This window comes from Cyprinus carpio, chromosome A3 (genome assembly GCF_018340385.1).
Source record: "Cyprinus carpio isolate SPL01 chromosome A3, ASM1834038v1, whole genome shotgun sequence".
Classification (NCBI taxonomy): domain Eukaryota; kingdom Metazoa; phylum Chordata; class Actinopteri; order Cypriniformes; family Cyprinidae; genus Cyprinus; species Cyprinus carpio.
The window spans coordinates 27,118,022-27,132,379 of record NC_056574.1 but is presented as its reverse complement, the minus strand read 5'-3'; the positions used below and the strand labels follow the sequence as shown (position 1 = coordinate 27,132,379).

Below are 14,358 nucleotides of genomic sequence, written 5' to 3'. Positions count from 1 at the left end.
GTGCTGACCTCGGTACGACTTGGCACAAAGGTCTTGATTGTCATCATAGACTCGCCACAGAGACTTCTGGGAGGGGGATCTTGCAGGTGGGGAGGCAGTGGCCGAAACATTGCCAGTGTCAAGGAGTAATTTAGGGGAGGGCAAGGAAGATTCAAGCATCTCCAAGAACTTGCTACAGCTCCAGGTCCAGCGCACTCGCGGAGGCTCGTAGTCGCACCGAAAAACGCCCAGTGGTGACTTGTTGCCGATGTGCTCATGTTGCCCGTGGTGATGCCCAGGCAGAGGGAGGAGCCAATGTTGAAAAGCCGCCCCCTGGTCACCCATTTCCATAGCTGGGCGTCACCGTTGCAGGAAGAAGAGAGGTAGAGCATCTGATCTCGTACCCCCAGGCAGCCCTTCGCTCCCTCGTGGAAAAACGCAAAAGTGTCCGATTCATCTGTATGTGCTGTTGCAGAAAGATAAAGAGAGAGAAAAGTTATTAGCCTGACACAGTACAAGAGAAATTTCATAATCCTGCAATTGTAAATATGGAAAGATCATTAATGTTTGATTCCAGCCTAGACATTTACAGAGGTTTTTAATGATTTCACCCACCATTAAACCAAATGACTAATCCTACAGAGACAATTTCCATCAAACACTCAATGTCTTGTGACCAAAACTGTTTTTGTCTCACAGCTATTTTCATAATATTGTAATAATAAAATTATTACTGCAGTAGAATAAGCAAACCCCTTTTGATTCTCTTTCACCCACTCATATGTTCAACAGAAACAAGTAGTTCTCATCCAACACAAGCAAAGCACAAATCCTATTCAAACAATCCCACAAAACGTTTTTATGTGCTTTGACTTGCCTCAGTTGTAAAACAATGATTTAATTACAAGTGAAAAGTAATTGTTTGAGGGAAATCTGCAGTTTCATGTAACCATATTATGTATGTGCACTCTTAAAATGATGCCATAGAAGAACCTTTCTGTCTAAATGGTTCCATAAAGAACCTTTAACATCTGAAGAACCTTTCTGTCTCACAAAAGGTTCTTTGTGGTGAAAGAAGGTTCTTCAGGTTATAAAAAGGTAAGAAACAAATGGTTCTTTAAAGAACCTTTGACTGAATGGTTCTTTGTGGAACTAGAAATGGTTCTTCGATGGCAACCTTTTGAAGCACCTTTATTTTTAAGAGTGTGTGGCTTTCATAATGGCTGCTCTCTATGGTATAATATGGCCTGCAAATGGAGCTTTTCATCTGTTTTTATCTCTGCATGCTTTGGTTTTGGAACACATCATATGTCTGACTGCAAATAGATAGTAATTTACAAAAAAAAAAAAAAAAAAAAACAACAGAAACTGCCATGAGAAAATACAGACAATGGCAATATTCCTCATTTGTGTGAGCAAACACATTTATCCCAGTTTCATCATAACTGCAGCCATCAGTGGCTTGTGGTGGTCTTCTGAATCTATTTCTTCATATATACACATGCTCCATTCAAGATGTTTGGGTGAATAAGATTTTATTTTATTTTTTTAAGAACTCTCTTATGCTCACCAAGGCTGCATTAAAAAAAATATCTAAATACAGTTAAGCAGTCATATTGTGAATTATTTTTACAACTTATTCCTATGGTGGCAAAGCTGATTTTTCATCATCATTACTCCAGTCTTCAGTGTCACGTGATCCTTCAGAAATCATGATGATTTGCTGCTCAATAAACATTTCTTATTATCACCGTTGAAAACAGAATATAAAGAACTTTATATTCCTTTGTAACATTATAAATATCTCCACTCGCACTTATGGCCAATTCAATGTATCCCTGCTGAAAAAATATATTAAAGCAATGTCACATCAAAATCTCATAAAGTGTATGTTTTTAAACTACATTGTTTTATTACTATAAGATTTATCAATAAATAACCTCTCACAGATAACTCTTTACAGTACTTTTGATTTTAACATAATTGAAAGTGATGATATCTGAGTGGGTGAGTTTTTTATGTTGTAATTATTCTATCCATTTTTATTGGTTTAACCAGTTAAATACTGGTGTCAGACTTTATTTACTGGTGTCAGTGAGTTTAATCTCATATTTTAAAATGTTTGTTTTGTTTTTGTACTGTTGATTATTTTCTTATCCACAGGATATTCACATTTCAGTAAAAATAACACATATATTGGTATTTGACTAGGTATATGTTGTTTAGCGAAAAGAAGGAAAGGGAAAAGAGATGGCTAGTATGACAGTCAAGTAGAAGGCAGAAGAGCCAAACACCAGTCTGGTTTCTTTATACTTCCATTCTGCTTTTCTCTCGCTTTATCTATCTCTCTCCTACACCCTCTCATTCCTGCAGGGGGAATGCAAGGTTATAACCACAACGTCAGAGAGAAACAAAATAAGAGCAAAAGAATGAGACAGAAAAAAAAGAGCCTGAAGAAAGACCCGAGAGAGATACAGCTGTGTTTCCAAACAGAGTAGTTCTAAAGCAGGGAAATGGGATCAATCCAAAAACAAACAGGAACTTCTCTACTTTGAAAACAAACCAGAGACAGAAAGTTGACTGAGACCCTGGGAGACTTTCTGAACATCATCAAGCAATGGCCAAACATAAATTTCCATAAGTAACCATTCTGTCAAAAATGTGAAGAAATTCTGTAACAATATAAAATATAGTAAATCAGTGTTATTTAAAGGTAAATATGCTGTGGCTCCGAAAAGCATTTTGGAAACTTTTACCAGGATCTGGCAACAGAACACGGAAAATCCTAGATAAAGTTTTTAACTAGTGAGATGTAAAATAACAAGACTTGAAATGTGAGCAAATGTAACTAGGAAAATTCTTTCCATGAGGTCCTGATTCCACTTATTAATGACGTGCAATCCCTGACAAACCGGGATTGAAACAAGTCTTTCCATCTTCTTGTAGAACAGCAGAAGAATTTGAGGGCATCATGTGATCTGACAGAGTCATATAATTGGTGGAGGTAAGACCCTGGGGAGACATATTTCTGTACCATACTTCCAGAACTACTGCATAACATAAAACAGAGAAAGAAAAAACTCATGACAACTGCTGCAGGATGTCAGTAAATAACGCATTAAAGAGCACAAAGTGATAAATAAAAAACAAGAGACAGATTGTAATGTAAAGTGCAGATTAGCAGTGGTTGTGTGATTGAGGAGAAATGAATAGCTTTGGGTGATTTGTCTGAAGTACTGTTAGAGCACTGAGAGGCAGAATACCATCCATTAGAAGCTTGCTGGACAGTTATTGAGTAAGATGACAGCTTACAGGAAGGAACTTTTTTCAGCCTGTGGTTTTGGCATGACTCCTCCTGAACCACCTTCTTCCAGATGGTAGAGATGAGAACATACCATGGCACGTATGAGGCTGCGCAGCTAAAAGAATTGATATTGCAATCACTGGTTACATAATGCTGATGATGACACTGATGTGACTAGTGTGGGCAAAGTTTGTCTCTTCATCAGAGTCTGTGGAATGATTCCGATTAATTGTTTTCTTAATGTTTAAAGTGGGCCTAGGCACTGTTAAACAGGCCTGATTCAAAACTTGCCATCTGAAACAGTTACCACACATTGGTTTTCTAACAGCCTATGTGCAGGGTAGCTGATATAATGCTAATATATACAATACAATACTGATGTCAAATAAGTTGTACACAAAATTGTGAGAATGCAGTGGATACATTTTACATACCATTTAACCAAAATTAATGATTGATTGATCAAGACATTGTTAGCAAAACAGGAGGCGGCAATATGGGTTGCGGTGGTACGGCGAGTATCAGCCTGGCTCTTTAGTCTACAAACTGCCTGTTGCAAGTGGACATGAGCTGAGTCCCAGACCTTCTCGCTCTCTTGGAACTAGTGGTTCACAGCTGAACGTCCGATGGCTCGCCTGACCAAGGAAACAGGCTTTTGGGACTAGTGGTTCACAGCTGTAGTTGCACTGGTGCGCCTAAATTCTTTTCTTAGGTGCACCAGCACAAAAGTTAGGTGCACCCAAATTTTTGACCGCATCGCATTTAACACCGCAGTTTTACAAGTTCACTTTTTTTTTTTTTTTTGTTCATATAGGCATATTGACTTGTAAATGATTAAATAACAATCTGGTCAACATAATGTTTCTTTATTTGAAGCACAATTCTACAAGAAAGGTAGCTTACTGAAAAATTGTTGGTGCTTAAATTGCTTCACTGAGCTGAAATTTAAACTTAGAACATCTCAAGATAAATGAAATAAAAAGAAAATCTAAATGAAGTGTTTAAGGGTTTCAAACTGAACATCTCATGGCTCAATGTCTTATGGACTATCCTCCATTGCAGTCATATGCTCCTCGGATGGCCAACTCCTGTAGATTGGCCTTCTTGATCTTTGGCCTTGGCTAAACCAGCTGGCCACACTCTCTCTAGCAGCAAAATCTTCCAGATTTGGTCCCTCTACACTGATTCTTATCAGATCTTCCACTGCGTCTGAATGAAGGGATGCTCTAGTGTTTGATCTGAACAGCTAAACAGTCCCTAAACAGCTTATACTACTGTCTCAGCTATCAAAATTGTTGAGTTTTGTATGTAATAGCAAAGTGATTATATTTCGTTTAGTTTTTTATTAAGTTAATTTAGAAAAACATTTGGAGCATTTTTTGTTTGTTAAATATAAGTTTTAGTTTTTTAGTAATGACCAAGAGGCCAGCGTTAGATAGTGAGCCTATGTTTGATCAATTTAGCGTTCTCAAATCATCACAGCTCGCCTAAAATAAAATCTATAGATTTAAAACAGCATATAACAATGTTTAAACGTTAGAACCCAGATAAATGTGCGCTATATCCAATAGTTTTGTGCGTAGACACTTCAGGACATGGAGACGCCAGCGTGATCACTTGTATTTTTTCAGTAGATACGCCGTCATTTTTCATCATTCGTAACTGCAAAGGGTCTTTTATTTGTGTGCATTCACAATATCAACAAAACGTTGTGCTTTTATGAAATAAAGAAAACAAACACGATGCGCTTCCTGCGTCTCGTCTTTAACAGGAGTACAAAAATGAACCGAAACTCAGTGAAAACATTCCTCAAAGACATGATAAATATATCTATAGAAAGCTTTAAATGATTACTTAACGAAATAAAACAAATCGAAAACAAAAACTCATTATAATCATAATCTGTAAGGATGCATTTCTCTCTAAAGACGCGTCTAATGAGATGGTGCGTCAGGATCAGCAACTTCATCCTTGTGACACAGACTCAGAAAACACTAGTTTATTAGTAAATAATTCAAATATCTCCTTACTATTTCCCCCTGTCACATTTATGGTAATTACTTTTGCCAGTGCTTTGGGGCAAGCTTGAGCCTATTGCATGTATTTGAATGGAGAACTGTTCAGCTGTGCTGCTGCTGGCGGGACAATAAACACCATTGAGCCACTCTTGACAGTCGCGGTAGAACGGTCTCGTGTTGTTTCCACCAGCGCGGTAATTGATGGATGTCTAAAATATAAAAGTAAGGATAAGTCTAAAACAGGCGGGAGGCCCGGTCTGTGTCTGAACTATGACGTGAAAATTATCCCGAAGCCCGGCTCGAGGGGTGTAAAAAAAGTCGGGGTCCGTCGGGCTCGGGCTGAAATGCAGGGCTCTAGTGTCTGTTGTTGAACCACAGGGAGACTTTCAGAGTCGCAGAGACTTTTTTTCCCTCGAACGGCTGGTCGCACCGGTGTGACCTCTGATTTTCTTTAGTCGCACCATTGAGAAATGAGGTCGCATTTGCAACCAAATTGGTCGCACTCTAGAGCCCTGATGTGGTGTTCTGTCGTAAGGAGTTCTGCAAAATAGATGATCTGGTTTCCAGAGTGGTAGGTAGTCCTTTTAGAAGGATGATTTTGCAAGACTTAGAGAACCGATCCACGATCCAGGTGTGTTAGTCAGAGGGAGGTAGATCTGTTACAAAGTCCACTCTAAGGTGAGGCCAAGGCCATCAAGGAATGGGTAGTGGGACCAGATTTCCTTCAGGGAGACCACGAGGAGTTTTGGAGATGACACAGACTGAGTAGCTCCTAACATACCAGGAGACATCCTGGGTCATGTTGGGCCACCAATAGCCATTCTGGAGGTGTGAACTGAATCCATAAGGGTCAGCCGCAGAGGTGTTGGTACATTAATTCTCCCTGCTGGACCTCCCGTCTGACCAGGTTTGGAGCGAGTGGCCTCTGAGATTTGATCAGTGGACTATTGGATGGGACTTACTATAATGGCTGGAAGGAGGATAGGTTCGGGAGGTGAGATGCCCTAATTAGAGTGGTGGATGCGGGACAGCGCATCAGCCCATTGATTTCTTGGATCCAGGCTGGTAAGTGACATTGAAATTGAATCAGGTGAAGATCAGGGGCTAGCCGGCTTGTCTAGGGTTAACATGCTTGGCATCTTGAAGGTATTCCAAGTTTCGGTGATCAGTAATGACCTCAAAACTAATAAGGACTTTGGCTTATTTTTCAGGAGGGAGGTGATTAATGCACAGATTTGGCTGAAGTTATTTGCAAGGAGATGTCAGTCCACAGCAGAGAAGGCACAAAGGGGAGGATGAAGACTGACGGATGGCAGATCGAAGCAGGTAAGTAGAGCAGGTAAGTAATCAGTTAAGTTGTGTACAGACAACAACAAGACCAAACAATGACGGAGTGCTCTTTGATTGGTTTTGAAGGGGGACTTTATGAGTGCAGGCAGGTGCAGTGAATCAGAATTCTAGGGATTGTGAATGAGTGGAGTGGATGGAGTGGGTGGAGCTGCAGGATCTGGCGTGGCTAGTGACTTCGTGACAGACATGGTTAACTTATCAGTCATTTTGTCTGTTTTACAGACACAAAACTTATTTTGATAACACAGTGATTTAAAACTTTAAAAAACAAAGGTTCTTTATTTGACTTCTATGGTTCCATAAAGAACCTTCAACATCAATAGAACCTCTGCATTGCACAAAAGTTTCTTTAGGTGGAAAAAAAAAAGTTCTTTAGATTCTTCACACAAAGTAACATAAAAAAGCTTATTCTAAGAGCTGATCAGTAAAAGGCTCGAAGGGACCAAAATGGTTCTTCTATGGGATCACTGCAAAAAAAAAATTTTGGAACTCTTATTTTTAAGAGTGTACTTCTGTACGTTTTTCAAATCTGCTATTGCCAACATATTACAAACCCGATTCCAAAAAAGTTGCGACACTGTACAAATTGTGAATAAAAACAGAATGCAATGATGTGGAAGTTTCAAATGTCAATATTTTATTCAGAATACAACATAGATGACATATCAAATGTTTAAACTGAGAAAATAAAATAAAATAAAAAAAGTTGATTTTAAATTTCATGGCATCAACATATCTCAAAAAATGACAAGGCCATGTTTACCACTGTGTGGCATCCCTTCTTTTTATAACAGTCTGCAAATGTCTAGGACTGAGGGGACAAGTTGCTCAAGTTTAGGAATAGGAATGTTGTCCCATTCTTGTCTAATACAGGCTTCTAGTTGCTCAACTGTCTTAGGTCTTCTTTGTCACATCTTCCTCTTTATGATGCGCTAAATGTTTTCTATTGGTGAAAGATCTGGACTGCAGGCTGGCCATTTCAGTTGCCGGATCCTTCTTCTACGCAGCCATGATGTTGTAATTGATGCAGTATGTGGTCTGGCATTGTCATGTTGGAAAATGCAAGGTCTTCCCTGAAAGAGACGACGTCTGGATGGGAGCATATGTTGTTCTAGAACTTGGATATACCTTTCAGCATTGAAGATGCCTTTCCAGATGTGTAAGCTGCCCATGCCACACGCACTCATGCAACCCCATACCATCAGAGATGCAGGCTTCTGAACTGAGCACTGATAACAACTTGGGTTGTCCTTGTCCTCTTTAGTCCGGGTGACATGGCATCCCAGTTTTCCAAAAGGAATTTCAAATTTTGATTCGTCTGACCACAGAACAGTTTTCCACTCTGCCACAGTCCACTTTAAATGAGCCTTGGCCCAGAGAAAACGCCTGTGCTTCTGGATCATGTTTAGATATGGCTTCTTTTTTTGACCTATAGAGTTTTTAGCCGGCAACGGCGAATGGCATGGTGGATTGTGTTCACTGACAATGTTTTCTGGAAGTATTCCTGAGCCCATATTGTGATTTACATTACAGTAGCATTCCTGTATGTGATGCAGTGCCATCTAAGGGCCCGAAGATCACGGGCATCCAGTATGGTTTTCCGGCCTTGACCCTTACGCACAGAGATTGTTCCAGATTCTCTGAATCTTTGGATGATATTATGCACTGTAGATGATAATAACTTCAAACTCTTTGCAATTTTTCTCCTTTCTGATATTGCTCCACTATTTTTCGCCGCAGCATCGGGGGAATTAGTGATCCTCTGCCCATCTTGACTTCTGAGAGACACTGCCACTCTGAGAGGCTCTTTTTATACCCAATCATGTTGTCAATTGACCTAATAAGTTGCAAACTTGTCCTCCAGCTGTTCCTTATATGTACATTTAACTTTTCAGGCCTCTTATTGCTACCTGTCCCAACTTTTTTGGAATGTGTCGCTCTCATGAAATCCAAAATGAACCAATATTTGGCATGACATTTCAAAATGTCTCACTTTCAACATTTGATATGTTATCTATATTATATTGTGAATAAAATATAAGTTTATGAGTTTTGTAAATTATTCCATTCCTTTTTTACTCACAATTTGTACAGTGTCCAAACTTTTTTGGAATCGGGTTTGTAGAAACTAGAAGATGGCTTTGGAATTTGGGATTTAAATCCCCATGAAAAATACAAAGGATACCAGAAAATGAAAAAGGCAGAATAAACAGGCACTCGGTGGGGGGGTTGTGGGGTTCAACTCCTTGAAAGGGTGTGTGAGCTTAGTCATGTTGTGGTAGGTTGTTTTCCTGAACTCTCATTCTAAGCCACCAGAGCCAAACATTTATTATTATGACAGATGTATTTTTGTTTCTCCCTTCCATTTTTTGGAGGAGGGTAATGAGTAAGGGATATGAGAGATAGAGAGAGAGAGAGAGAGAGAGAGAGAGAGAGAGAGATGGATTTAGGCGGAGGAAGGTAACAAGCCAGCTGGGACACAGGGAGGGAAAAAAGAAGGAATGAGGGAGCAAAAGGAAGCCTGTAGAGAGAGGTCAGGATTTTGTGTAAATGATCCTTTTATTCTGTAAACACAGAGATTGACCAACACACAGGAAATTCCGGCTGGTGTTTGTTTCTGGGCTCCCGTAACTGAGCCCTTAACCTAGCCAGAGTTGTGACCTGAGAACCAACCCCAACTGAGATAGAAACAGATCTAATATAAGGGTCTGCTACCAGTTTTTTTACTGTATATATTGGCGAGACAAAGCTCAAACGATGCAAAAAATGCTATTACAACAAAAATACATTCCAAATATTAAAGTGTCAATGACCCAAAAAGCATGTATATTAGCCTACATATATAAAAATATCTAAGTTACAGCTGCTATCAGAAATGAATACATCTGAAGCATTGAATGATCAGTATAGAGGTGCTTGATTGTAATTTTATTTCATTTCTATGTTACCAAAATATGCATGGCAATTAAAACTTTTTAAATGCCAAAATTTATAGGAAAAAAAAAGATGATTGCAGACTGGGTAACCAGATTCCAAATTGAGCATTACATTAAATATTACATAAAAATACAACATTTCGATTATGAAAATATAAATATTTTAGTAATTAAAACTATTTAATTAACAATTCAATAGATTAAGCTGTTGTCTAGGTGACACTGGCCAACAAAACCACTTTAGGATAGAGAGAGAGAGAAAAAAACTTGTATCTTCTCAGGCTAAAAATCAATAATTCATATTCCAAATCTGAAACCCATCGGCAGCTAAGTTACAACATTTTGTGCTGTCGGGTCTTTGGTGATGTGTGTTTAGCTTGTTCAGCTACACTGCTCTGTTCTTCTACACATTATTTTTAATAAGGTTGTGACAGTCCCTGACACAGAGGTGCAAAAACCTATCCTGTCTGTGCTGGACTGTGAAGTTGAGAGAAGCACTAAAAATTAAGACCACCAAGACGTAAACAGCCCTCAGCTGCGGCTAGTTATTGTGTAACCAGATATTTAGGGCACATCTGCTCACAGGGAGAGAATCAAGCGCTCGAGAACACAGGTTAGCAGAGCAGTGAGAAAACAAGAACATGCTTCTGAAAACAAGCATGACTGTCCCTTAATAATAAAAAATGTCCCCTTGCCCACTAAAGTTACGCTATAAAACATAAAAGCTGTGCTGATGGTACAGGATGTTGTGGAAAAGTTGTGGCCTAGTGGTTAAAGAGTTTGACTCCTAACTCTAAGGTTGTGGGTTCGAGTCTTGGGCCAGCAATATCACGACTGAGGTGCCCTTGAGCAAGGCACCGAACCCCCAACTACTCCCTGGGTGCCGCAGCATAAATGGCTGCCACTGTTTGTTCACTGCTGTGTGTGTGCACTTTGGATGGGTTAAATGCAGAGCACGAATTCTGAGTATGGGTCACCATACTTGGGTGTATGTCAAATCACTTTGCTTTTTTTTTTTGTCAATTGTAGGCATATGCTTGTGTTTAAACACTATTTTTATCCGAGTTTCATATTTAATTTAACCACGTATTTTAACAAAGCTTTTTTCAGCCATTAACAACAACCTGCTTATAACGAATCATTCAAGTAAACGATTCAATGACTCATAAACATCCACAACAAAACGACATTCGCATGTCGCCACCTACTGGCGTAACTACATAAAATAATTTAGGTTATGTATTTAATGAATTATGTGGATACATGCGAATGGTTACCTACAGAAACTAAAGTGAATTCTCTTAGTTAATCGATTCAAATGATCCGAGTCACTTGCATGAATCAATAGCCCCACCAGCAGCGCTCGCACTCCCATCCCCCGGTCTCTCTTGCTCTTCTCACATCTGGTTCCACTCAGAGTTTGGACTTTCGTGGCATTCTTTCACATCAGTGCAGCAGAAGCCAACATAACACAGCAGCACCCCAAATAAAACCAAGTAAACGATCATTCAAGTAAACGATTTAATGACTCATAAACATCCACAAAAAAAGGACATTCGCATGTCGCCACCTACTGGCGTAACTACATAACTTACTGTAGGTTATGTAGTTACGCCAGTAGGTGGCGACATGCGAATGGTTACCTACACGACATTAGGTTGTTTCTATTTGTTGGTGTATTTAAATGATCTGAGTCACTTGCATGAATCAATAGCCCCACCAGCAGCGCTCGCACTCCCATCCCCCGGTCTCTCTTGCTCTTCTCACATCTGGTTCCACTCAGAGTTTGGACTTTCGTGGCATTCTTTCACATCAGTGCAGCAGAAGCCAACATAACACAGCAGCACCCCAAATAAAACCAAGCCTCACATTATTAGTAGCCTATTATTTTTAAATGACACAACACGTCTATAATCGTGTCAACAAAGCAGTCAGGAAAAGGCATAACGAAAAAAAGTAATAACGAAGCGTAAATGTTTCCTACCTGAGTGCACGGTGCTCCGCTCCAGGCGTAATAGTAGAAATAAATATAAAGTGCATTTGCAAACATTTATCCACGCGCGACTCCAACAGCCCTCCCGGTGCCCGCCACCGTGCTGATGCATGCCCGCGGAAAGGTGAAACGGAGAGAAAAACGGATGATTGTCTATTTCTGCGCAGAAAGAGAAGCAGGAACGGTGAAGAACAGACAGGCTTTGAGAGTGTCAGTGTCGCTGTGTGCGTGGACTGTGATGAGTTCAGAGTGAATGAGAGAGGCAGACCGCTCACTTTTACCACACATGTCACAGGAAAGTGAAGTAGAAGAAGGCGGAGAAATAAGTTTTAATAACTACCCAACACCCGGGATAAGTGTCCAGGGCTGAGAATTTGCCAAAAGTTCTCAACACTTTGCTCTGAGGAAAGAGAATATCACGACATTGTTCATTCTTTGTGAATATTTGCTCACATTCAGCACTAGCAGCCTAATTATGGGGTGATTGTTTGTTCTTTGTGAATATTATATATATATATATATATATATATATATATATATATATATATATATATATATATATATATATATATATATATTATTATATATTATGATGAACATAACATTTTTGGTCACTAAAACGTATGTTGTTATTTTAGTTAGAAAGCTCAAGGCCTGAGGTGACACTGGTCAAAAATCTTGATTTTAGGTAAAGTAGATTGGACACAGAACAGCCACAGGCTCTACACACCCTCCTCCACTCTTTTTCACGAGTCTACATACATCCCCTCCAGATACCTGAGGTGGGTAAGTGAGCGACGCCTCATGGAACCATCACAGAGAGGCACAAAATCTCTTTCCAAAACATTTTTGTTCACTGTTCCTTGCTGGTGGAATGATCTGGAAAGTGATTCAAACAGGGAAGCACTTGCTGAAAGCACTTTACATGTACTAATGTGCTATTGGTACCTTCCTTTAAAAAAAAATGGTACAAAAGCTACTAATATGTACATTTTAAGTACCATGTTAACAGGTATAGGTACTAACTTAAAGGTAGTAACATGCACCCTTTAAAGGTAAATAAGGTACCTCTTGAAAAGGTACACTGTAAAAAAAGGTATGAGCTATCTACTTTAAAAAAATATATTGTAACAATACATTTTATTTTATTTTTATTTATTAGTGAAATGTGCTCATTTATTTTAAGTTGATTCTCAAAAGTCTTTGATTTCGAGTAAGGTCTGTTTGTATTTGACCAAGTTCATTTGTAGAATAAAAAGACTGTATACAGCCAAATAGCTCAAGTAAAAAACGTTACTACACTAGCAAAACTACGGCTCACTGAACAAAGCATCATGCCTCATAGGGGTAGTATGCAGTTATCCATAACCATATGCTCTACTCTTCTGCACAGTGGTAACGACAGAAACTTCAACGTAACAGAAACTCTTTCAAATGTCAAATATAACTGAACATTAAATATCAATAGATTTCCCTTTACGCACAAACACAAAGTAGCACTTAATTTCAGTATTTACTCTCCATAAGCAAAGCATTTTATTTTGGTTTTATTGGTGAAAAGTTCTCAATATTTTCTATACAACATGCTGCTGCTGCTGCTGCATGCTTTGTTTGTCCGAAACAATCCCCAAACGATGAGTCGCAGAGACTGGAAGGCTGCTTAAGATGTAAATGAGAGTTCATTTTGTATCACAGCTGTTATAATTAAATTTTAAAAAAAGGAATAAAGTAATAATTATATACATATATAATTCATGTTTATTAGGGTCTTTGCAGGTTGTGGGTGACTATTCAGTGACTGCTCAAGTAGACAGGTTCAAAACAGTTATAATCCCTGTAATTGATTTAGACCATGAAGTCAAACAGCTGTTGAACATTTTTAAATGGTAAAAAAGCAATCAGCTTGGTTTCAGACTGAATAGGTCAATGAGTCATCCAGCACCCATTAAACTTTCTGAATAGAGAAATTAAAGGGTTTCAGAGATTTCACAACCCATTCCCGAGCACTGCATAATAAACCAAATACACACTTCAACTTCAACCATCGAAATCCACAGGCTGTAAGTCTAATGCCTTGCCTTTCCAACATTACTCAAGCAGCTTTCACATTGAATTTGACTTCAGTGATGTCATTCTGCAAACGTCAAGCAGTGGGAGCAGTTGCACATCTTGGCATACAGCTGATAAATACTGCAAATCCAGCTTTGCTGAGGAGCTGGAAGGAAAACAGACACAGATACCCTGAGGTGAGATGCAACCTGGATAACGGATAACAACCTGGATGTACACGGGTACATCCTGCCCACTGAACAAATGTGTATAATCAAAAAACAGTTTCGTTTATGTGCAAGTACTGTAATGTGAAAACAGTGCGGTTTTGCATTTTTAGGTCTGTGATACAGACCTGATGCAAGTAAACAGAAAGCCAAAAATGCTTTAAGTATGTTTAATAATGGACACCTTAATTTTTTTTGGAGGCATCTATAATGTCTTACATTGATAAAATGAAAATTCTTACTAAAAGACAAAAATTTACCAATGCCAAACTACTATTAAGTAAAACATCTGATCCAGAAAAAATATATTTTGAATTAACTTATTTTGATAATTTAATTTTTATTTTAAAGTTCAAGTTTTTGTAAAAAAAAATAATTATATATATATTTCTATTATGCTTTATTTTTATAATTCAGTAAAAATGGCTAATTTAAATCTTTTAGACAGCATCTGTAAACATCAAGCGATATAGAAGACAAATAAAGCAGACAACACAAAGTA

General features: G+C 38.7%; 1 protein-coding gene across 1 annotated transcript in view; it reads right to left on the bottom strand.

The window, feature by feature from the left end:
• The window catches only part of LOC109050285 (C-type mannose receptor 2-like), a 35,491-nt gene extending 23,631 nt beyond the window's left edge, over positions 1–11,860 (bottom strand). The window contains 3 exon segments of the mRNA XM_042727371.1: positions 9–248; positions 251–445; positions 11,572–11,860. Of these exon segments, the coding sequence (XP_042583305.1) occupies positions 9–248; positions 251–445; positions 11,572–11,692 (556 nt within the window). The 5' untranslated portion in view covers positions 11,693–11,860.
• Positions 11,861–14,358: the final 2,498 nt, after the last annotated feature.